This window comes from Tyto alba, unplaced genomic scaffold (genome assembly GCF_018691265.1).
Source record: "Tyto alba isolate M040663 unplaced genomic scaffold, T.alba_DEE_v4.0 Super-Scaffold_3, whole genome shotgun sequence".
In the NCBI taxonomy this organism is placed as follows: Eukaryota; Metazoa; Chordata; class Aves; order Strigiformes; family Tytonidae; genus Tyto; species Tyto alba.
In genome coordinates, this window is record NW_024881304.1 from 14047523 (window position 1) to 14073454 (window position 25932).

At 37.8% G+C, this 25932-nt stretch overlaps 1 protein-coding gene across 1 annotated transcript in view; it reads right to left on the bottom strand.

Moving 5' to 3' along the window:
• Positions 1-2523: 2523 nt before the first annotated feature.
• TAFA4 (TAFA chemokine like family member 4) overlaps positions 2524-25932 on the bottom strand; it is an 83888-nt gene continuing 60479 nt past the window's right edge. The window contains 3 exon segments of the mRNA XM_042799611.1: positions 2524-4442; positions 8797-8921; positions 18356-18511. Of these exon segments, the coding sequence (XP_042655545.1) occupies positions 4431-4442; positions 8797-8921; positions 18356-18511 (293 nt within the window). The 3' untranslated portion in view covers positions 2524-4430.

The following is a 25932-nucleotide window of genomic DNA, read 5'->3' on the forward strand; positions in this document are numbered from 1 at the left end:
AAAAACCTCCAAATTTATCACTGTCTAGATAATCCTGCTTTTGCAAAGGGGATCTAGTTGCTCAACTAAACAGTAAGGTAACTGAAGTGGAAAATAATACATACTCCACGTTTTCAGGTGTAGGAGTCTCATTTCCATGCAGTGAGAATCCCTGCAAGCCATAACCTTCAAAAAAACCACAAACTCAACATGAGCAGCATATTCCAAGTTCCAAGGTGAGCAGATCCATTCTGAGTCTGCCCAGAATTATTACCACAATGCAGTGCTTGGCGACTGTGCTACAAAAAGAAGTCCTTTATATGACATTACTACAGTTTAGAGGCATTTATTTATCCTAAATAGTTAAAAGTTTCTCACAGAATCATCTATATTTCAATAGATACAGAAGCATCTATTGTTATGACAGAAGTCTTAACTGTTCTCTTACCTCAGGGTCTGTTCAGTCTGCAAGCACATTGTTACTCTTCAAAGACAGTTTCTATTGTTGTAGGTTTGTTATGAACTAACCCTTGAGAAAATTTACTGCAAATGTAAAAATTTTATTCATGCTCTTTAGGTACAAATTCTAACACAAATCCTTGAAGATAAGAGACTTAGAGGTAAATGGAAAATGGAATAAAATCCATCATGGATTTAACAGAGTTGTAGGATGCAAGAGAAACCTTACAGGGATTTCTATTAAGATAATTTATTTTCTAGATAAAGAAAATTCCATGTATCTAGTTTAATCTATATATCAAAGCATTTATTTTGATACCACAGATATTTCCTTATCTAATTGGAGAAGATAAGGATAGTGGTAAGGAAATGGCTAAAGAGTGAACAATAGCACTTTCTGTTCAAAATGAGATAAGGTGGAGTTCCTCACCAGTCAATCTCGGTAGTGTTCAAACGTGGCCTTGCAAAGAGGCACACGGAAAACCTCAACACAGCAAACAAGCAGCACCTCATGACTTCAGCCTGGGAGAGTAACAGCAGGTGACATTCAGCAGCACAAACTTCAAGGCCACTCTCCGAGGTAGAATCAGTAAGAACATACGCTATCAGCAAGAAGGCATGAGCTGAAAAAAGCAAGCCTGGAATATTAGTCATACACTTGCTGACTGAGTTGCTAGTGTGATGCAGCTATGAAAAAGGCAAAAGCAACATAGGCTGTAGAAAGTGAAGTATTTGCAGCAGGGATGGGGAAGTGCTAATGACACTCTAGAAAACTGGCAATAGCAGATGTCAAACAAAGTGCATAATTCTGGCAATCCTTGTTCAAAAACAGATTCACATAAATTGCAAGAGATGCAAAGAGGGTGACAAAGGTAGGCAGAATAAAAAAAGGTGATGAAGAGGCCATGGTTATTTAAATGTCTACTGAAATGTCACCTGGGTGAAAGAAAATACATCAGGGTCATCCTAATGAGGGGAGAAAAGAACACAGTGAAGAAAATATAGGTGTAATCAGGACATGAATCAGTTCAGTTTGGATATTAGAATAGTATCTCATCAGAGAAGTGAGGGTCTGCAACAACTTTAGTTAGAAATTGTATAGCAAAATATTGCCACTTTAAGACCAAGAGGATTACTTTGTGAAGCAGACTAGGAGACAGTGCCTGCCCAGACAAAAGTCTGGACACGATGACCCCACAGGTTTTAGTGCCGTTGAAGCTTAACAGTGGGATGTAAACCAAGGTTTCTAAGAGATTGCAAGTATGCTGGTTACAAAAACTGATCTTCTAGAACAAGTAGGTAAACATAAACTAAGTTATTTACATAGAGAATACACCAAGAACCTGGGATGCTGATCTCTTATACTAACAGAGCTGCTGGCAAAGACTTTAATTTTGATATTGCTCAGCAGAAGGGCAATGCCGGTGTCAGATGCCAGACAACAGCATTAGAAGCAGCAGCAATCCTCCAAAAAGAGACAGGCATATATTACAGCATTTGTGCAATGAGTCAGAAAAAGCTGCAAATCAACCCAAGATCCTCTGGAACGAAGCTACTTTAGGAATATAAAATCTGTCATGGGCTGATGATCTAGGAAGACAAGTCATTCATTTGGACTGTATTTCATAATCCCATGCTATTGAATTTAGTTGTAGTTTCCCCCTTCCTCAGTGGCAGCAAAAGCACCTTCCAGGAGGCTATTGCAAGGCACATAACATGTTGTATCCCTTTTGGGTAAGTATTAAAATACAAGCCTTAAATAGAAAAGACTTAATTAGATGTAAGCAGTTTTGGGTCTGTTCTCAATTACACCACAAAACCAGTGTATGATCACTGGCAAATAAAGTATCTACTTTGAATTTATCTTCAAAAAGGAGAAAAATAATACATTCTCTCCAAAACTCTTGTTTATCCACTTAGAACATCTCAGCAATGGTTTTGATTATGCCTCTGTAGAGCACTTACCAAAATAAATAAATAAATAAATAAATATCAGTTATGGGTCAACATTGTACAAATAGTCAATAAAAATTATCTTCACTGATGACATTGTCGAATGCATACACACAGAAACAGTAGAAATAGTAAAGGTAATTTTTAAATTTAATCAGAAAAATCAAAACAATGGAAAAATATTAGGAATGTAGAGCTCATTAGGGCAAGCAGAGTCTATTAACTGTTCAGCTGTCCAAGCACAGAGCAGAAAAATCTCTTATTTACTTATCACCAAGTACAATGACCACTATGATCCCAGCTGTAATCAAATACATAATTGGAAGTGAACTAACCAGAGAAATCAAAACTAAAAAACACAGGGCCAGATCTTCCCACCACTGACTTCAGTGGAATTACCTGGCTGAATACTCCCACTCACTCCAGCAAATCAAAAGCTAACAATTATTATTCTGAACAGCTTCACACTGCTGATGGCATCTTTCCCATAAACTAGAAAGCTTATGCACTATGACCTAAATTAGTACAACACACTTTTTTTTGTTGTTGTTGTTTGGTGGGTTTTTTTTTGTTTTTCTGTCTATATAAAAATGAGTTGTACATTGTTACCCTAATATTTACATAAAGCATAATCATGAATTCGGTAGCTGGGTCAGCAGCAGTTCATCTGCATGATAGCCATCTGCATCGTTGCATTTTAGTCTGTTTCAATGCATCTGAAGCCACAAAATTATGTAATGGGGAACAGACTGGCTACAGCTTTATCTCTACTTACTGTTCTATTTATGAAGACTAATGACAAAGAAAATGTAACAGGCAAATAAGAAAAATAGTATGAAATGCATCTACAATAGTATGGAACAATTATGTGTCACAAAATGTAACCACTTGGAAATTCAGTCTGTCGAGGAACTGGACATTTAGTTATTATAATAATTCTAAACAAGAACTAATTGAAACCAAAGATTCACTTTTATCTAGAATTTTGTATGAATTTTAAGTATATTACCTATTAGGATATAACCAAAGCTATGAAAATCCAAACAAATTACTCTCCTTCCAGTAAGCCTTCCTTATGCAGTACAAGCATGCTCTCTTCTTTTTTTTTTGAGGTATCTGAATGAATATTTCTAGCTAATGGCTGAATTCTTTTCCATATCTAGATTCAAAGAGGCAAAGAATATGTATGCTTTGCTATTCCCCTGGAGAATGGATTTATTTTAGGAGGAGAAAAACTATGTCTACTTTCACATTTTGTCTCTTCCTCATGCTTTCCTGCCATCACTTATGAATGTACATGTTAAAATACCTAGAACTATCTAAGGAAATAAATCTAATTGCACAGATATAACCAAAGTATGTCCTACAATAATTGCTACTGATTTATAAGTTCCATCTTTTCACCTTCATACAACCTTGATAGTTACTAAATCACAGCTGAAAATACACTAAGACATAACTTACTAACACTGTGCTTTCAACTCACTTATCATTGGGATCAGATTTGTATTTTTATGTTGTACTGTATATGAGAGGTACCTCAGACAAATCCATAGAGTCATAGAATCATTTAGGTTGGAAAGGATCTTGAAGATCATCTGTATCAGTTCTAACATAAGCATTTTCTTTCCATGACGCCGTAGGTTACAGTCATGATCTAAATTCATTTGAAACAATTTTACATATCTTAGTGTCATTAAGAAAGTCTTATCCTTGATGTACTGCAGAAGTACAGGTGTGTGCTTCCACTAACTTCTGCCAGGCGCTAGATCCTTGGGAATCCAAGGTGCATTTCAGGTATAACCAAATCTCCTTGCTTTTTCTTGTGAAATTAAAATGTACCATTCTGTATAGCAAAATCCAGGTTCAGGAACTGCAGCCACAGTTGAAAGGTGAAGTATTGTCCTTTTTGCTGACAAGTTTTGCAAGTTCAACGCATTAAGTCAATAGCATCATCACAAAAAAGGGTCTCTGTGTAACAGCCAAGCAACAGTTGCACATGCCATTGTTCTGTTAGTGACCCACAGGTTTATTCATTGCTACCGTGTTACCTATAAAAGAAGAGGAAAGAGTTACCTACACAGAATCGATCAAACAAAGATAACGTGTTTTGTTGCTGTAAAGGAACTGTACACACTGATACATCGTGAACGAACTTGCCCCAGCCATACCTACTTACCTTGCAGAGAAACAGAATCTATATGCAAATGTTAACTACACTACTATTCAAAAGTATAAGGGAGATTTGCAGATAAAGAAATGGCCGTTCACGATTAAATTTGCCAGCAACATCTCATGGAAATCTCCTTAAACTTTATCTTGCTTAACATCATTTTCAACACCAATGCCTACAGCACAAGTGTGTAAGTTACATCCCAAAAGACCATTCATGCAAACTGCTATCCATTCCCAGCGGTCCATTTTATGGGAGGGAAATAGGGATCAGACAGAACATGGTCTGCAGAGGGGATGAATCGTTCTGGCAGCAGAAGCCACTCCCAGATAACACTTCTCCCACAGGACCCTGTGGCCTCTTCCCCTTAAAACCACATGCACGCTCAGTCGGGTGCTTCAGGGATGTACGTGCAAGCCTTAATGCACACAGAGAATGCGCAAACCCAGGCGAGGAGGGGTCATGGGAAGTGGATCAGAATAGGCAGCCTCCAAGGAGGAAAGCTTTGTCAGCTCTGCTCTGTAGTGTCTAGACATGTTACAAAACTAAACAGACACTCAGCATAGAGAAGTTTTTATTTCTTTCCCTGAGGTAACTGATGTAAGATATGAGCTCTTTGGCTTTTAACATTTTAACTGTTCCACTCAGCTACTAACCTGTCATCTAAATACTGAGTAGTGCCAGGAGTCTCCTGTGCTTCATATACTTCAAGTTACTCTAATATTTCCACAAAATGAAAAGATAGAGGACTTAAAATTGATTAAATGGCATTTCCTCTTTCAGTGTATAATTAACCTGTGGAAGTCATTGTCCCAACTAGCACTGATCCCAGGGCCTTAGAAAGCTTTAAAAATTGATTAGAAATTTAAATGGTAATGAGAACTTCTTTCGTACATAACAGAAAAATAAAATTAGTATGGAATGGATCTCAACTCTCGTGTTTTTGACATAAGCTAGCTATTAAATTGGAAGAATTTTATGTATGTGCACATTTTCTATAATTGTCCACAAGGGTTCTGGTGTGTCTGATTTAAGTATTCCAGTGATGAGACACAGAGGCTGCTATACGGTTTGGACTAAGGGTCTGACAGTTCATACAGGCCTCTTTACATGAAGTTTTAATAACATACTTAATACATATTTTGTTGACTGAGCTGAGTTTGGACAAATCTTTGGTTCATTTCTAAAATAAAAAAACAACTTACAGTATACTTCCCCCTTTCCCCTATAACAAGGGAAATTTTCTTTCCATTCTGTTTGCCTTCCAGTTCAATATTACCTGTGCCTTCTATTTAGAATCCAGAGTTACCATTACTGATTATATTTCTGCAATAACTATATCTTGGTCAACAGATGAAAAGACCCACAAAACAGGCAAAATACCTACAGAGGAAATACGGATGCCAAGATAGATTCTGTAGGACAGATTTTGCTGTCTAGCAAGCAGGCATCTACATGTAAGCTCGTCATCCAGGGCTTCCTTAAGGTACAGGAGGGAGAAAGAAGTACTTGTGGGAACTTTCTTGTGGATGGGCACAGTCATGCTGTGAGATCACCCATTTCTCCCCACATGACTTTGGAGAATTCTAAAAAACTAGGCTTCGATGGAAACATGCCTGCAGCTGGACACAATGAATCCCATCCACAAACCACTGGAGAAATCATGTCCTTTCTTACTTGGACCAATAAAGAAGATAAACTTCCTGATTTCAGACTGATTCTCAAAAGGTACAGTACTAAAAGCTAACTACGGGAGTACAACAACTTGGTGATAGTATGACAAATCCTCAGCTTTTAGAAATGTCACTACTACTGAGGAAACAGTTATGTTAAATCTCAGCCTCCAAAAGTAACTCTTCAAGGTCCACTGGCTAACAACACAGGTAAATGCATGGGAAAAGCTTTTATGGGTCAAAACCAAAGTATTTAAAGGCATGAAAGTAATTATTTCCCTGAAGTATCCATACATAAAACACATACAGCAAACAGTGGAAGAATTTCTAGCAAAGAGTAAATAAAAAGGGAGGGACACCTTTTTAAGGGATCTGCCATTTAAGGAAGTTTGCCCGTTCCCTTCTATAACATGGCCGATCGCTAGTTAAAGGTTAGGACTCTCTTGTGCTATTTCAATGTAATGTTTAACCACTAACTTCATTATTCATATCTACATTTATATTGTTGTCATACTGCAAGACCCCAATCAGAATCAGGATCTCCCTTATGCTGTTGCTAACCACATGCACAAGAAAATACAGTCCTACCTTAACATGCTCAAATCTAAAACAACACAGGGCATTGAAAGAAAAACAAAACCATGCAAGGAAAATGAACAGTTCTCATGTCAGTAATACAGTAGAGTGATTCACATCTAAGGACAAGTGCCAGTTGTTTTCTTATCCTTTCAATTAAACACCCCTCAAAGAAATCTCCTATGGTGATAAAAATCAATGCAAAATGCATTACTCCACATACCAGTAAAGTAGAGGAAGAGTTTAATTAAACAACATTTGCACTCATATTGCTACACTCTGCCCTCTGTTAGACCCACAGAAACTCACTGGAGTTGATGAATTTGCACAGGTCTAATTGCAGGCAGGATGATTTGTCCCACTCTAGCATTATAAAGACATCCCCAAACTCATCAGAATGCATTACCGTATTCTGCAGTTTGCTGGTTGCAATATTTGTCATGGATAATAAAATAAATGATCCATGCCAAATTTGCCCTTCTATTAGTAAACTCCCACTGATTCAGGTTGCCTCTTTTCACTGTTTAAGGGCAAGAGTCATGAACACAGGCCATATGACTCATGTGGTCACTTGACCTCAATGAACTAAAAGGCAACTGTTCATGGGAAGGCAGGCACAACTGCATGAATGAGGACTTGATGCCTCAGGCCTTAAGTCATCAATGCCAACAAAGTTTTTTCTTCTACCCTTCACCCTTCTAGTATCTACTGAAGGCATCATGTGTATTTAACCCTGGCTTACTCTTTTCCAATAAGGTCCTTTTTGTGTAAAGTCAGTGCCTATGAAAAAATGTAAACGCTGAAGGTAATCATATCATGCAACACCTGACTGCCAGTTACCAATACTGATTCTAGAGTGTGCAGGTCAACTTTCAAGTGTGGTATCCATCACAGGAGGACAGCACAACCTAGGCACACTATAGACTACATCTTTAGCATTTGATAAATAATTCAATGAATTTACAACAATTCCTCTGATCTTAAAAACAGGAATAGGGTTTTTCAGACTGGTTGGCTTGGTCAGATTTTTCCAGTGAGCCTGTCACTGTGCAATGTCTGTAGCTGGGCATTAGACCACCAATATCATACCACAGTTACCCAAACCATCTAATTTTCTCTCCCTCATCCAGAAATTAGTATAGTTTTCACTCTTTAGAACAGCCATTATTAAACATTTGGTGTCAGCATTTGCTTATTAACTCAGACTGTAACCTAATCAACAACATTCATTCCCAACTAGAAGAGGCTGTAAAAGGAAAAGCTAAGCATATGTCTTTCCTTGCTATTGCCTGCTAAGGACTCCTGTTTTATGATATATTTAGATATTCAGTTTGCTAAGATTTGTTGAACTTCAATGCACTGAACTCATTTTAGATTGTTAAGCAGACAGAGGACATGATATTTTCTCTCCGCTGGCCAATAATTAAAGAAACAGGATGGCATAGAAAAGTTTTATTTTTAAAATCAGGCTGTCTACAGGATGGCCTGCAATTAGAAATGACCTGAACCAGCCTGATTTCCAGTGGTGCTCCGTGTGCCACAGTTCCCACTGACATCAGTGCAGATTCTCAAAACTCCCAATGCACGCTACTTCTTTCAAAAGCTAAAAGGGCTTTCCAGTAGCACAGAAATCTAACTTTAGGTGACATTGGTAAAGACCTTGGATCCATGTACTCAGTCTGCAAACTGAAGAATTGATCCTGGAACATGGTTATCCCTATAGTACTGGTCAGAATTGAATAGTTTGGTCACTAAGGACTGGGCCTTCTTCACTTTGACTCTAGCACCCAATGACTTAACTAGGCTGTCAGTGAAAGGACAGTTCTGACCCAACATTTCCCTCTCTGAGAACAATTGCATTAATCACTACTTCCCAAAACACTGACAAGTCCAGTACTGGTGTTCATACCCGCAGATGCAATGCAATAAGCAAGTGCTATCAGCAGACTGCCACCTTTAAATATAGGTGATCTCTGTACTTGCCTTTGTGGTTTTGACTTTATTTCCACTGCTGCAAGACCAACCTGAATAGTCTGGTAATACTTTACAGTCCTCTCCATCCAAACAGGGGTTCATATGACACCACCACTTCTGTAGGACAATGGAAGCTAGAAAAAGAAATAGGAAAGGGAAACAGAATACAGTTTGGTGTTTGTTTTTTTTTTTTTTTTTTTTTTTAACACTCTTAGGTTTAGCAGGGTGGTTGTCTGTGTGATGTTCAATTGTTTGATTTCAAAAGGTAGAATCAACAGTTACTGTTTTAATAGCTAATAACACCATGTTTGAGCTAAATATGTGGCTTTAAAACTTCACCAGCACACAGAAGGGTAAATGCCATATGCAAATGGTGACGACAGGTAAGCACCACCAGAGACTGACTCCAACATTTGAATTAACCTCTGGAAGTGCCTTTACATCTCCACTGTATACAAAGATGACTTGCCTCCTTCATTTACATGCTTCAGTCAAGTACCTCCTATAAGGTGGAATGAAATTAAGGTTTCTTGTTTAACCTGGATATGCATATGTGAGACTGGATGAAGAAATGCCAGTTTCTCCCTTCACTGGGTGAGAAAATAGAATTGCACAGAGATGTAAGCATGTGACATCTGTCAGCAAATAGTGCAGATAAGAATGTAGAAACCACTGGAAAGCATTAGATAATTAACTGAAATTCTACTTGCAGTTACACTGCCAGTTTTGCAGTATGTTTTGGAAGGCTACAGTAATACACCTTAACTGTGCAAATGTATTAATTTTCTACCCTTAAGACAATTTCCATCAATAAGATCGTGCTTGTTATTTTTACAAATGTAGTCATGACTTTGTAACACTGCTGTTAATAACAGATATAACTTCCCACAAACAGCTGTAAACATCTGCATGCATATCTCAGTTTTGTTCATGTGATTCATCAAATCCCAGAAAATTATAATGAAATAAGTCAGTTCACAATCTTACACAATTTAAATTGGATTTCAAGATAAAATATGGTTTAAAATGTTGATGTAGTCTGCATTATGCTAATATGTGCACAAAATTTTGAATTGTATGCTTTAAAAAATACCACATCCAAAAGCTATAAACAAAAATAATTTAGTCTACTTCTTGTAAAGCACTTTTTTCCCTTTTAATTTCAAGGTATATTCGTACTTCTGTAACCTTCAAATTAGGGTGGCAAGCAGACAAGCTGACATCAGGATATTACTGCAATGTTCATTCTATTACTTTTGTTTTGCATTTTCACTCTAAGCCTATGTGAAAAGCACCATGAAAAATATACTTCTGGAATACCAGTTTGGCCTTTATAAACTCTTCTTTCAATCTCATAAAATTATAAAATAAATACATGATTCCTTTCACCAGTCATTTGGATCTTAGATCATTTGCATTGATGCTGATTGATTGTTGACAAAACAGGTGAACCTTAACTGTGCTTGCTAGGATGTGAGCAATCACTTCCACTCCAGACATATGGTCCAGTCATATTTTATCTATTTTATCTCTGTTACTTTCTAAATTTGTTTCAATTTCTATATCACATTTATTTCAGGTAAACACGAGCAAGTCTAGCAGTCAAAATACAAGAAGATTGAGGGCATGTGCCGAGGTCTCTAAGCAAGCAGGAGATCCTGGTAGCAAGCTGGCTGTGTCTTCAGAGCTCTGCTTCAAAGCCAGCGAGTTCTCCTGGGAGGCCTGGGAGCTGCATTGCACAGCTCTGCACAGCGCTGTTGTGCGTGTGGATGCGGTGGCATGCTGAGGCTTCGCCTGCACTCTGACATGTGACCACGTTCTCATATATTTAGTGCTACCTTAAAAACATGAGTTCAGCTTCAGACCTTGAAAACCACCTCTCACTCACCTATCTCCTGAAGACAACTAGAATCCCTTGTGCCTTGGTTACTCTGATAACTCCTTAGATCCAACCTTTTCCATATTGGTTTGGGTGGAATATATTTTAGGACCCCAGAAAATGCAGCAAATATTCGGGTTTTTTTCATCTATGCAACCTGCATCAACCTGCTCCTAACACCTGATTAAAATTAAAAAAGGCATTAGTTGACTGGCCAAAAGTGCAGCACAGGAGCAGGTTCACACAGCATTTTTGACCGATTGTGCCCATGCAACTTCCTGGTCCATGTGGAACTGAAGATAGTGAAACTGGCCCATCATCTCCAGCACTACCATCTTCCACTAAGACAAGCATAGATATGAATGGGATACATTGCTGAGTCAATCTGTAACTCAAACAAGATCTACAAGCTCTTCAATAAATTGCATATTTCACCTTCTATTCACCTCTTGTTTAGACATTTTCATAGAAAGTGACTCCTACCCTTCTGTTGACTGATTTCTATTCTGTGCAGATACCTCTCCTCAGAGGTATGGCAACACTTTGAAATACTTAATACAGATCTAATTCCATTAGCTTCCAGCAAATCCCCAATTCTTTGCTGTAGCAATCCACTAATTCTTACACTCATTTTATGTCCATTTTCTTTGTAGTTGTCCACTCTGCTGATCTATATGACCTAACTAGCTGTGGCTGCTTGTGACATACACACCATTGAGACTAGTCCATTAAAATTCAACTTCATAGCTAGAGTCCTTTAACTATCATTGTAACTGTGCGACTCACTGGATGATATAAAGGCTCCCTCTTCTTTTCAGATTGAGGCACCCTTGGAGACATTTCAACAGATGACTTTTCTAAGAAATGAGAGCAGCTATGTCGCTCTCATACACAACCACACTCATGAAGAGCAAGGAGACTGCTTTCGTTTGACATTAGCAAGTTGATTTGCTGAAAATCAGCCAGAAACCAGCCAGAAACCCTGCCAGAAATAAATCTTCTGCCAACATCACTCCCTAGATAACAGGACTCCACAGAAATAGTAGGGTCATAGAGTGTAAAGCCAAAAGGTGTCAATATATCATCTTATCTTGCCTCACACTATTCACTGTTTTGTGCTCCCCAGTTGTGTTTGGCTGCACAGTATCTTCCAAGCCAATCCGGAACAGGTGAAGAAAGAAACTTCTCCCACTGTCATTTTTTTCTGATGGTTAAGCAACCTCAGCATAAAACACACAGACTTAGTTTTCTTCCTCTTCCCACCTCTTCTGTGCTTTCTTCTCCTACATTACAGCACCTATTAACAAACATTTTCTCCCTGTGAAGGTACCAAACATGCAGTAATCCAGTGACTTTTCAATCTTCTGCCTGATAAACTGAGCTGATTGAACTTCTTCACTTTCACACCACAATGCATTTGTATTTATTAACACAGTTATTTCAAACAGGTTCCACTTCTTGTGAGTAGGTTTAGGCCATGTAACTGCCTTAGGCTTGTCATTAATTACTCCTTTGCCCCAGTGGGTGAAACATATACATTTTTTTGTCAGGAGAGATTCTCTATTTGCTTTCGGGTCACTGCTGAAAACGTTGCAGAGTGTTGGGTGTAGAGTGAAGTACTGTGAAATCCCAGTAGGTATGTGCCATTTGACTACCACTTCCTACTGATGACTCTGGGGAGAGATGTGGGTTTGAGGTATGCTAAGTAAGTGACCCTGAGCAGTGCACACAATTGTATATGGTTTACAATTAAATAGCTTACAAAAAATAAGACTTGAATTCTCAGAAGTATTTGGTAACCAAATCTTTAGTTGAATCAATTATATATTATCTTCGGAGGTAACTTGAAAAACCGACTTACATGTATTAAACCTAGAAACTATCTGTATTCGTTTTGAAAACTCCTTAGCAAATGAAATCAGTTGTGTCTGGCAAATCTTTTTTTCAGAAAGCCACATAAACTCTTGTGATCTGTACACCCAGAATTCCTTGCTAATTGGATACGATATCAGCTTCTCAGTTATTCACACAGGACTGAGATCAGCCTCAGTTGTCCCTAAGTATCTAGAAATTGCTGTCTACCCTCTCAAAAATGGCACAGTCAATACTAGTGCTTTTCCTAGAATACCACAAGTATTCTGAAATACGTTTTGAATTACAACTGACCAGAGATCTATTAGTCAGCTTTTTAGTCAGAATTCAAATTTAAAAAATAAAAGGTTTAATCCCAATAGATGTTGGTTAGCACCTTCTTTAGTTAACAATAAATTAGAAAATACCTCCCCATCCTGTTGTTTACCCAAAGAACCGTGGTACTGATGCGTCTCAGAATTAAGAACTTCAATATTTCATGTATTATGGGCCAATTTTTTTTTTTTTTTTTTTTTAAGGATTTCTGTGTGTTCTACTCGAACAAGCAAATTCATACTGTCCTTAGTCTGGACAAATACAGATGTCTTTCATACTCCACTGGATTAACCTTTCTTCCATATAAACTTTCAGTACACTATTCATTCTACTGTATATTTCCTTTTATCCTTTGAATACTGACACAGAATTAGCATCCATTTTGAATTCTCAAAGGTTCTGAAATCCATTCAAAAACAGTGGGAGGGAAATCTTCTCAGCTATTTCTTCTTTTATCTATTTCTTATGCATTGATTTTTTGTTTTCTTGTTCCTATATGCTCTCTTCCTTTCAGTCTATAACCCAGATAGGCTTTCAGCCAAAATTGGTTTATTCTTCATTGCAGCTCTCTGGCCCTACAGAAAATTCTTAACCAATGCTTTAATCCCATTCACAGTTTTTCCAATCTGAGTGTTTCCTTCCCAGAAATTCTAGTACTAATAGAATTGCCTGGATGGAAGATGATTTGGCTAGTGATGATTTACTTAGAGGCATTTAACGCACTTAGCCAAGATAGCTACTCTACAGACAAAAGTTATTAATGTTTTATCTTCTTGGCAATAGCTGTTAGACAAGCTGGAGGTACTTACTCAAGAATGTTTATTTCCATAAAGAAAATAGGTATAAACAAAATCTCATGACTACTTTAAATGCAATTTAGTCATTGACAGAAGAATGGGTTGACCTAAGTGAAATTTTCTATAACTGCAATCAAGTAGTATAGCTACAACTCACGGCAGGGTACACAGGCAGTATGGTATGTCCTCTCTGCATATTTAAATGCTTTCTTTCACATGTTCTGCTTTTTTCTGAGTTCAGCATCTCAATTTATCTACAGCAATATTTCTCAAAATATCAGATGGGCCTGTGCTTGGAAGCTCAAATAACCTCCAGAAAAATGAGGCGTGCATGGGTACAGAAGAACTTGCCTTGCCTTTTTTGTTTGCCAATGCGTGTCAATAGCTTTCACAACCAAGTGCAAATACACAAATGACAGAGTTTCTTGTGGGATCCATGCAAAATCAATTATCTAAGTAAAGCGTGTTATCATGGGCAAAGGATAAAAAAATATCCTGACCCAAGGAGTTCTTGCCCTGTACTCTCATCTAGGATATGATGAGTGATTTTACTGTGCTTGTAAAAATGCTAGGGAGATCTCGGTCTATAACAAACATTGATTTTCACCTTCATATCGTTCCTTTTAAATGAAGTACTTTGACTTCTCCTACTACCAACATTTAAAGTTTCTGAGATGAAAGACACTGTAGAAATGCAAAGCACTCTATAAACGTCAGTTAGACCCCACAACACAGTACTACTGCACAACATGGAAAAGGACTGATTTGTAGCAATCAAGGCACTTAAGACTTTCACTTAATGTATTTGCAAGATTTAGCTAGCTTTTACTTTCTTTTTTTGTACCACTTCAACACCTTTTCCTTGGAAGTCACCTGGATATCTATAATTTCTTCTGTAACACAAGTATTTAGTTTCCTCCTTAGCACATATCATGAGAAAAAATGTCACTTCTATATGTAGGTGCATGCCTGAATGTAATTATGCAAACATCCCTTCTGACTTGATTCAAATAGGGGGCCTTCCTGAAATTTTGGTAGCTGTGAATATTGGTACACCTATTCGCTACCACTTTGAGCAGGGCTTAGCCTTAACATACAGTGCTGCTCCAATAAATTGCTGTTGTAAATCTAACCTTGTGTAAAATTCTTTAGCATCTGTCATCCCATTTCAAACTGTAAATATCCAGCTGGCTAGTGATTGTATGGTAAAAGAATATGATGATGGGCTTTATATGTCTATCTCATGGCCTATATATAAAAAAAGGCTCAATGTCCAATACTCATCAACAAGGATCTCTGTCTGATGACTAGGCTCTACCCCCACCCAAATTAACAAACAAGCTGTCACTGAATCCCAGTGGGATCTAGGTCAGGAAACCCATATGCTGCAAGACTGAGAAAACTAAGGAAAAATACCCAAGTAAATTAAAAGCCTGTAAAATACTAAAACCAGATGTGCAAATGTCAAATCAGGAAGGCTTATTTTATTTTTTGAATTTTTAGTTAAAAAATAAACCCAAATAGGTTATAGCAGAAAGCTGTTCAAATGTCAAGTTCAAGTCCAGAATAGAATGGCAAGTACACTTTGTTTAGACTTAGTTAAAGTCCCAGACCTTTTCAGTCTTCCATATTCTGTGAGAACCTATTTCTTGCAGTAGTCTTAATTTCTCATGGAGCATCTATGATCTATAACCAGTGATATGCTTGCCTGGCCTAAAGGAAAGCTAGAATCAACTCATTGTTTCCTGGATTGTTAACACTAAAAGAGAAATCGGACCTTCATATAAAATTAGCAAGGAGCAGGAGACTTCTGTAAAATCATCATTCAGATCTTAACAAAATTAAGTGTAATTATTTAATTATGTAACCATCTATTTGTCTGGTCAAGAAAGGAAAATATAATTACTTTCCAATAGCCTTATAAAGGCTGCTACTCTGCATAGAACATTAAATAAGATCCCATTTACTCTGCTCCAATCATCCTTTTGGTGCTGCCCAAGACAGCTGGAACAGGCAAACCCTGAAAAGTTTACAAGCAACATCAACATGAGACACTGATTCCATCCTATTTACTACTGTTTTCCCAGAATGACTTGAACAGACTTATTTTCCTTTTGAGTGTGTGCAAAGAGGCTAAAATCCAAACAGAACGTATTTTCTAAATCAAAATATAACATACTTAATCGCATCTGCTATAAAAACTACTAAGCACTAAGCTGCTTTTACCAAGAACTCCAGTAGGTAAAAGCCTCTCTCTGTGTATGACTAAAAAATGTGTAGTCTGACACAACAGGTAGGTGGTACTTTCTGTACACATGCTCAATGAATATGAATGACATGGTTTTCTTATTTTGCCCAAAGACAGTTTAGCATGTAAGTAATTTGAGGGTGGTCAGTCACTGGAACAGGCTCCCCAGAGAAGTGGTCACAGCACCAAGCCTGTCAGAGTTCAAGGATCATCTGGACAATGTTCTTAGTCTTAGTCATATGATTTAGTTTTAGGTAGTCCTGCGACGAGCAAGGAGTTGGATTTGATGACCCTTATGGGTCCCTTACAACTTGAGATATTGTATGATTCTATGATTTGAGGTAGGAACTACAGGTACCAACCACCATGTGCATGCCATGCATGATCAACAACACAGAGACAATTGCTACTCTAATGTAAATGGTAACTACTACTGAACAAGGACTGGAGTTCAAAGAAAGTACTTCAAAAGACTACTACAAGCCAATTGCTCTATAAAATCTTTTCTTTTTGTTAGAAAAGTAACTCTGTGTTTTGGGCATGTCCTTTCCTTCAAGCTCAAGGCAAAATATAGGCAAATTAAACAGCTCTGCATTCAGTAAAAAGGTTCTGGAAAAGAAAACGAAATATATCAGACTGAAATATGCAAATTCAGGACACAAACTGTTCCTGGTTTCCACAGTGTAGAAGCCTACTGAAGGATATATGTAGAGTGGGAGAAAACACATCTAATCCTGAGGCTAAGGAAAGATAGTTATAGTTTCCATGCTACAGCAACTGACTAACACTGACTGTAGTCCCAGATGCTTGCAAAAATAAGCGAAGCATGCTAAAGCATTACCCTAAGGGGTGAAGGGGAATCAAAGGCTTCCACTTTAGAAACCAAAATCTTACATTCATAATATTTTGTCATATTTAACTTCAGCTATACTTGAAAAAGAGCTACTAAATTCTTTCAGCAACTATTTGCATTGATTGAATTAAGCTTCTATGGTATTGTACATTTATATCTTTCTATCATAGAATGACAGTTTCACCTTTGCAAACCTCATGTGAGTTTAAAAGAATACCTGACTTTTACTATGTGTGTAAAAGTATTTCTGCTGTTTGATGTGTCACCTAAAAATACAGAAGGTACTTCTGATTTGACAAGAAAGCTACCTAACAAATTGCACAGTTAAAGTTAATTGTGTTCCTTAATTACAAGGCATGAAAAGACCAAGCATCTAAAAAAAAAAAAAAAAAAAAATCTAATTTATTAAATAAGAGACTCTCAAAACAGATAACAGGTTAAAAAAAAATCTGACATCACATGTATTTAGAGTTTAAAACTAAATATCTCTGAATATTAGATTGAAAACTGTATTTTTAAGCTTTTGTTTTATATTTAACTTGAAATGGTTACAATTTTGTGTAAAAAATAATGAAAACAGAAGGGTCTTTGTTTATGAATTCATGAAATGAGGGATTTGGTTACTTTTAAATTTTTCCAAAAAAAATAAAATTGTCTTGGAGTAACTGTTTACTAAGCTAAGAAGCGCAGCTGCCTCTCCAGGAAATAAACTGCTTATGGAAAATGAAGAAGGGTAACCCCCAGTTTCTGAACTGCTGGTAAAACTGAGAGGAAAATGGTGGGGGTGAGATGCAGAGTGAACCTCAGAGAGGCAAGTTTTATATAGCCTCAGAATGCCTGGTCAACATCAAAATCAAGGTAGGATTTTAGCTGTAGCGTATATAATCAATTTAATTTCAAACAAGTTATACTGCTACAAGCATAAGGATGGTAACACTGAACTCTGTGAGGATTTCAACATCTACCCAGGAAGGTGTTGAACTAAGGCAACTGCACTACATTTTTCCTTTATCAGGTAGGTGTCCTAGCTCAGACACTGTGTCCTGTGCAGCAGTATGCTTGCTCTGCATTCCAAACTCTAATGTGTTTGGGATTACAACACATGAAACCGAATAGACATGGGGCATCATTATAGCACTGCTGTCCAGCAAAAAAACACATAAAATGGTGAAATATTCATCTAGAGAACAGTTCTCAAAATCACATGTCTTGGCACTCTCCACATGCCCAGTCTTAAGGCTGCATTTATTATCCAGTGAATTTTTAGCCATGCTACTAAGTCAAAAGACAGCTGGAAGGGTTAATATCGTAAGTTTGAATTTCTCAGCTTTTGCTGTTTTCAGACTAGTTTTAAAAGAGAATTCTTGTGTAAAAAAATTAAGAAGTTTTACTGGCACAGACATGAAATGGACAAGTACATATATTAAGGGGATTAATTACACCCAGATTTATGCACAGACTCATTATCATCAATGAACAGAGATGCTTCCAAAATTAACAAAAAGAAGGATTATGCTTTTGAGGCAGTGGGAAGTCAAACAATCAAGGAGACTAAACTTCTCAAACAATCTTAATGAACCATGAGTGAGCAGGAGACTGCTTACCTTCCACACATGAGGGCTGAGCCCTTGTCGTACCAGCCACCTGCCCTGGGAAGCAGGAACACTTGACTGTTTGCGATCGTTCTTCAATCCGGTTCTTATTGCAGCAACGATGCACTGCCACAACTTCGCATGTCCCTTGCTTGACTTGGTGCTGGCCTAATAATTGCAGAGGTAAGTGATGAAGAGCAAACCAAAACATCAGTGCATAAAGAAAAAGCCAGTTCATACAGTCCTACAAGATACTGAATCTCTTGAATGCCAGTTTAAATCCCAGGAAGAAGAAGGGGCAAAGTATCTTGTAGGATCTGGCTCATTCCCCAAATTAATCCTGTTCTTACTACTAAAGATTAGTTCATTGTAACAAGTCAATTTTTCAAGCTATCTTCCATGGCCCTTACAAAGCCATAGGGACAAAAGGAGATTGGAGTAGTCAATTAGATGGATTAGATAAGAAGACACGCAGAGACAGAGCACACTCCTCCTTCCTTTGGCTTCCTGTCTTGCATTAGATTTTATATTTAATTCTTTCCCTTCATAAATGGACACAATGGACAGGATAATACTTAATGCAAGGGAGACTTATCTTAAATAGTAGGGAAACTTTCTAGCATAACAACATGCAAGCACGGCTTGCTATGCCTATCATTGCAGGTAGGCTAAGAACAAGGTAAGCTGAAAAGTTGTCATAGATAGTTAAGTTTTGTCAAAAAAAGCAGCAGCAGCAGCAACAACAACAACAAAAAAAAAAAAACACACACACACAAAACCAACCAACCAAACAAGCCAACCAACCCCCAAACCAAAAAACTGCCCACAAGCTATATGGATTTCTCAACTTCCCTCACAGACCATTTTGAAGAATCCTGTAATAAATATTCTATTTCTCTGAGTTTATTTTTCCCTTCGTCTCTTTTCCTTGCCCCTACCTTCACATCTTAACTCCACTGCTCCTTGCACCTATTTTCCTCCACTATCAAACTCACTCTCTGCTCTGCCTAAAACCCTTTATCAGAAACTCCACTTCACAAAACTCCTCTCCTCTTTGCATAAGTCATTTCCATGTTCTCACTTTCCTGAAGAGCCTTCAAGTGCTTCATCTTGCATTTGTCTTGTCTTATTTAGAGTAGAGCCTTGAATGGCTCTTATCTATGTTTGTAAAGCACCTTGTAAATTAACAGCACTACAGAACAGGGTGAGTTTTTTATTAAGTGAGCTAGACAGAGAGACAACACTGAGAATAATAAAAATATTCACCATCAAAGCAGTACAGGCTCAAGAGACTATAGTAGAGATATTGGTGTAGGTGTGGGTAATATCAAAGGCACAGCAGACTAAAGAAAGGTGAAAGGGAGAGCACTCTTCAGAAACAGGCAATCCTCCAAGTGGCAAACGCAGACTATTGTCCTGTTTCCTACTTACTCCATGTTTGCCCTGTTTTGTTTTGTTTGTTTGTTTGTTTTTGTTTGGTTTTTTTGTTTGTTTTTTTTTTATTTTATTTTTTAACAGTATCTGTTACTAACTAATACCAGACACAGAATTTTAAGATAGAGAGCACCCCGATCTAATATAATATGGCCAGGCTTACATCCTTATAGATGAAATCTTATTGAGTGATTAAAATCACTGTATTTTGGGGGCAGAAATTTTTATGAGTTGATTAAGTGGAAAATCTTAACCTTCAAAAGAGTTAGCAACATAATTTAGGCTTCTAAGGAAGTTTTTTTTTTTAAAAAAAAAAAAGAGAGTATTCAAATAATATTCAAATTATATATATAACTTTTTAAAAGGTTGGCTTGGCAACATTCCTTTTCTGTGTGTGTTTTGGTTTTGCAAGTATTTCAAGCACAGCTAAAGGGCTGCATGACTTTTGTTGCCAAATTTGTATTCACAACCACCTCAGTGGACAAGAAATTATGTATATGCAATCCTGGAGAGGAAATTTAGTCTTCTATTTGTGCATTCAACATGTAAAAAGAAATTATATATACAGAGATGTTTTGTTTTGTTTTTTTTTCTGAGGAAAAAGCTACACTGTATTTTTAAGCAAAATATGCTACAGCAGAAAAATGCATAAGGTATTTTACAGAAAGTTGGAAAAATGTTGAAGACAGCATAAAAGTATCTTACATATCTACTGTAATAAGTTTATTGGCAGACTGAATTTTCAGGCAACTACCTAATACCTATATCATAATAAACATGAAAAAATATGAAAACAGCTACCAGCTTGTAAGACAGTGACTTCTCTGTAAATCAATATGGAAAATAAATACACAAATAGAGAAATTAAATTGGCCATGCCACTTCATTCCAAAGTATTGTTCTACAAAACACCTTACATGACAATGTTTGCAGATAATAAGTAGATGGTCAAGGGTTCTGATAGAAAAGAGTAAAATGAGGTTGTTAATTTAAGAGACTATATTTATTTCTTTATTAATTTATTAGCTCTACAGCCTGAGACAAAATTCTTTGGAGTAAACAGGGAAAATTTCCATTGGTTTCCTACAGTGCTTACAGTGGTGGTCCTGCATTCACTGGTGTCAACAATAAAATTTTCATTGACTTCAGGAGAGCAAGGTCACAGTCTGGAATGCCTCTTGAAAAGGCGATTTTATGAGAGGTAAGGAAAGGCAAAAATTTGGAACTGCTCAGGCCGCAAACTTGAGTTTGCCATGTATCTCATCTGAAAGACCAAGTGGCCAGGTCTTTTTAATTAAAGTCATTACTCACCAAACATCAGATGCCAAGATAAGAGTAGAAGCCATTTTTTCAGAAAGTACATCATAAGGATGGACTAGATCCAGCTCCAATGATCAATATGTAGCTGAAAGAATGTCTATTTTCAAGCTCAAATCCTGCTTCCTTTAGGTGAACACTCCTGTTAGGTCAATACCAAAATAAATCAAACAGGTTGGCCCTGAGCATGCAGCCCAAAAAACCTGGTGCTCGCTTTCAATTATCTTGTTCGAATTTAAAGTAGTGACAGTGCTCGCCTGAAGTGCCAGGAGTCAACAGGCACGCAGATGTTTGCAGAAGGCAAAATTAAGTTACTTCATGAGTGCATCCCTTGGTTTAGAAGCTGTTTTACTGTACACTTATTCATGCTTTGCAGCTACACAAGCAGTTAAGAGCAGGTGTCCCCTCTTCATCTGCTGGCAGGGGTAGGATGCTAAGGGTTGAAAGTACTGCTGCCATGCAAAAGCAGACAGTGCTCTCCTCCCTTGTCCCTAGTGTGCAGCTCTTAAGGAGTATAGCAGTGAAAGGTACTAAAAAGCCAAAGACATCTGCATGCATCATTTGCATTAATTGGATTGCCCTTGTAACAGTCTTTCCCCTCCTACGAGTTCACGTCTATATTTCCTCCTGCTTGTTCACGCACATCTTAACAGTTTTTATTCTGTTGAACACCATACACATTACTTCTTAATATTCAGGCACATCTGTGAACAGATGCTGAACAAATGCTAAATGTTACCATGCTAGCTTTCTGTCCAGTTTTTGTCAGTGTTCAGCCATCTAGAGGACAAGCACTCAGTTTGCAGAATGGCTTTTGCATTTAAAAAAACCTCACAGAATATCCTAAAAACTAACTATAAACTCAGTCTATCCTCTGCCCAGATCTACTGAAACCTGTTGTATCTGCATTCAGGTGCCCAAAGGCAGCAAAAAGCAAAAATATAAGAATACTCTCCTGCACATTTTAATCTCCATCATGCATTAGATAAACCTTCATCTCAGGTTTAAAGTACAAGCTGAGAGCATAATGACAGAAAAACTCAAGAACAGCCATAAAATATTTTATACTCAATGGATTCTCATGAAGCCAAGGCTTTAGAGGAGCAGGGACTGAAGAATTTTTAAAGTGTGAAGATCACAGTAAGTGAATTCTACACCAGCCACATCAGGAAAGCCATTTCAGGGAGAACTGCAAAGAGAGATAGGGAGAAAGCCAGGCTGTGGAGAGCAAAGCCCCTTTGGGCTCACTTATAAAAAGCCCATAAATTCATAGCTCTTCACCTGTAAACCTATTCAGATCTGCAACTTAAGGGCTGTCAATATTTGCAGTTGAAATTCAGTTACATCTTCACATTTAAATAAGAAAACTCTCCAAGGAGAGATACATTTTATCAGCAACAGTACCAGAGAAAGGTTCCTGTCATAGAACACCTTCTGCATACCGAAGAGGGAAGGTCTGCCAGTCAGGCACTGTGGAGGACAGAGGATGAATCTTGAAAACTGTGGAGCCCTGGGTTAACTCTGATCAGGGGTTTGGCACATTTATTGCTCTCCATATCCCAATTTCTTTACAGTTTAGCTTCCCTAGAAGCACCAATGCTATTCAAGTTCACTAAGGACACTTTCCCTATCTCTCCTTACAGGGCACAGACATAATGCGATAGGGCTCGCTAATGGAAGCAACCTCCAGGACAGTCCCTGATATGAATTTTGCTGCCTTCCATAATGAGATACAAATAACAACAGCTCTCAGGTGGCAAAGTCCAGAATGCCTCTTAATGACCTCATAGACTAGCCACGCAAAGGCTCTGTGGCCATTTCTTTGTTATCTGTGGGCTTTCCATTCCAGAAAATGATACTGTGTAGAGCTGCTGGGCAACCTTCACAGTTTTCAGAGAAGGCAGTCATCACCTCTGAAGAACAAGAAAGTACAAACTAGGAAGTTATTAGGTTTGCACATTACAAGCCAGCACAAGTGTTGTGAATAGAAATGACTGCATAATCATCACCGAAATGTTTATTCTCAGTTTAATACTTTTTTCAACTAACATATTTGACAAGACCTTATTTTCACTTTCTTCATAGAAGTCAGGGGGCAAATATGCAATTAATGCTTCTAAAACTCTTTGAAATCCTCAAATTAAAAGAGGGAAATACAATTATTGTTAATAAAATATCAAACATCATAGTGATGTACTTCAAAACTACAAGGAAAATATCAAAGCAAGAGGCAGGCTTTCAGAAGGTTGCTAGCCAATTCTGTCCACATCCATTTCACCTCTGTGACTAATTCTAATCACTCCCAAGAAGTAATCTTTCAGTGCAGTATACAGCCAGGCAGCCTGTCTTTATCAGAAATCCTGAATAACTTCCTCTTTTTCTGATTTCTTAGCTAAGAAACATATGGAAAATACACATTTAAATGGAGATTTTATCTGTTTCATAAGCTCCCCTCTTCGACAAAGAATGCAACCAGTGCTGTGGAGAACAGTGCATCTAGACAGTAGGACAATCTAACCCCAGCTCATCACATCTTGAGTAAGCCTCAAAACCAGCAAGCTTGGTCTGCACAAAATCAGCTGCATCATTTATTTAAAGGGTAAGAGGATGTCTGTCAATAGGAAGATGAATGGCTGTGGAACCTAATATTGCAGACAACAGTAAGAGAAACAAGTGAGTTTAGAAGTCAGCACTGATGCTGTTTGGAAGAGAAAAGCACTCTAAAAAGATTGGTGCCAGTTCATCATCTGTTCTGCCTTCAGTTCATGCTGGCTTTTGCTTACAAGTATATGAACACACAGAAGCACACACCAAGAGGCAAATATTCTCAGGAAAACACATATATTAAAGGAAATAACATTTTCTATTTTTCACATTTTTTTTACCAAGCATATTTACAAGAGCCTCTCCAGCTCATGGGGTGTTTTTTGGCGGGAAAGGGGAGAAGGGGTGTTTCTAAATATGACAGCTCTTCTTAAGAGAGGAAGCTAGAAGTCATTTGGAAGATAAAATTAACACACCATCTTCTAGGCTGAGAATTTCAGTAGAATTTTTCTCTACTACCATTCCATCAGCCACTGTATTTTTTCATAATAATTTCACATTAAGGTCACAAGATCCTGACTTAGATGCTCTCCTTCCACAAGCATATACAATATTTATATATATACACATTCTCATAAATTGTCTCTGCATATACAATTCGGTCCAGTTTCACTTCTAAAGTTTTACCTTTTCACTTGCTGGCAGTAAGGGACTGTTCAGAGATAGTCCAAAACTGCCACAAAAGACCAGTTCAACTGCTCTATGGATAAATAGACAAGAAATATCTTCGCATAATCACCTGTCCATGGTAACAGGCAAAGTAAGATGTAGCACATACATCAAAAAAAAAAAAAAAAAAGGGATCAAAGAATCCTGTTTGCTCTCCATTACTCTCACATTCCTCTAACACGTAGCAGTATTGTAATTACTAGAATTAACGTCTGTAACTAAACAAGTAAGCAAAGATACAATGATCTCTCAGATGAAGGAATTGAGGTTGATGCTCGAACAATGTGCAGGTTTCAAACCAGAGAGTTTCTCACAGTTGATAAAGTTACAGCCTTTGTTCCAATCAAGACACCTGTGCTTCATAAGTCGTGGAAGCCAGTTATATGACATATGCAAAATCACAATCAGCTTTTTAACTGGATATCCAGGGAATCAGCACTGAACCCTTTAACTTGTTTTGGACAAGAAGTGACACCCAAGGACAACAACACCTCTCAAAAGGAGCAACCAATTTGAGAGGAACCCTAGGGGTACAGTAGATCTAGATGTGTATTTGAAAAAAAAGGTGAGTGACCTCAAACCCTGATAATGAGACCCAAAAAGTTAATGAAATCAAAAACATAACCTTTCAGTGCAGGTAGAGGAACATGCTGACACAGCTGGAGAGAATCATGTAACACAGTGAATTCTTTGGCAAGTGCCAGAGGTCACATCCATATGGAGATTAAAGTCCCCTGGAATAAGTAGCATAGGTGACCTTAGATCAGACACAAGCACTGAGACTTCTCCAAGGAACAAAGGATTAAATCTGAGTGGTCGATAAATCAAAACAGCCAAGACCAGAGTAGGTGCTGTAAGTGAGGGAGGGAGGAGGGAAAAGTTGCTGCAAATGAAAAGAAAGGTGGATGAAGAGTGACCTGGAAGCAAAAACAAATTAAAACATGAGCCTCTCTACCTGCCAGGGTGCTACGCTGACGTTAATCAATAAGGACTGCCTTTCAGCCAGGCAGTAATATTCGTCCTGGTTTAAGCACACATATCACTTGTATAAGTGAAATCTAAGAGCATAAAGCTTCATAAAGTACCTCAGAGTAAAGTGGCGCTAATCATTTCCTGCAGGAAACTTTCTACAGCGTGGCTATTTTAAGTGAGGCAGAGAAGAAAATACAAGGGAAAGATTTGGTTTTCCATCATAACCTGTAGCAAATGAGCAACATTATGGTCTGTAATATAGAAGTATTTCCCACATGTCCCGTTAACATGCACTCTCGCTATTACATGCAGACCACTCTTTTCTCATTTGTTCCTTCCTTCACCAATTTGTTATGAGACAAAGGGAAAAAGAATGAAACTAGTTCCCTAGAGAGATTTCTGCTTGCCTGAAGAAACTAGGTACACACACATCCGCATAGGTGAGGCTGATGGTTATTCACCAGTTTGTAAGAAAAATTAAATTTCCTGCCCCAATTGCGAGGGCTGACGGCCTCTAAAAACAGGGTCACTCTTGCCATAGGAAAGCAAAAGTAACATACCTGGGGCCACAGACTGGGAAGGACTATCCCCCT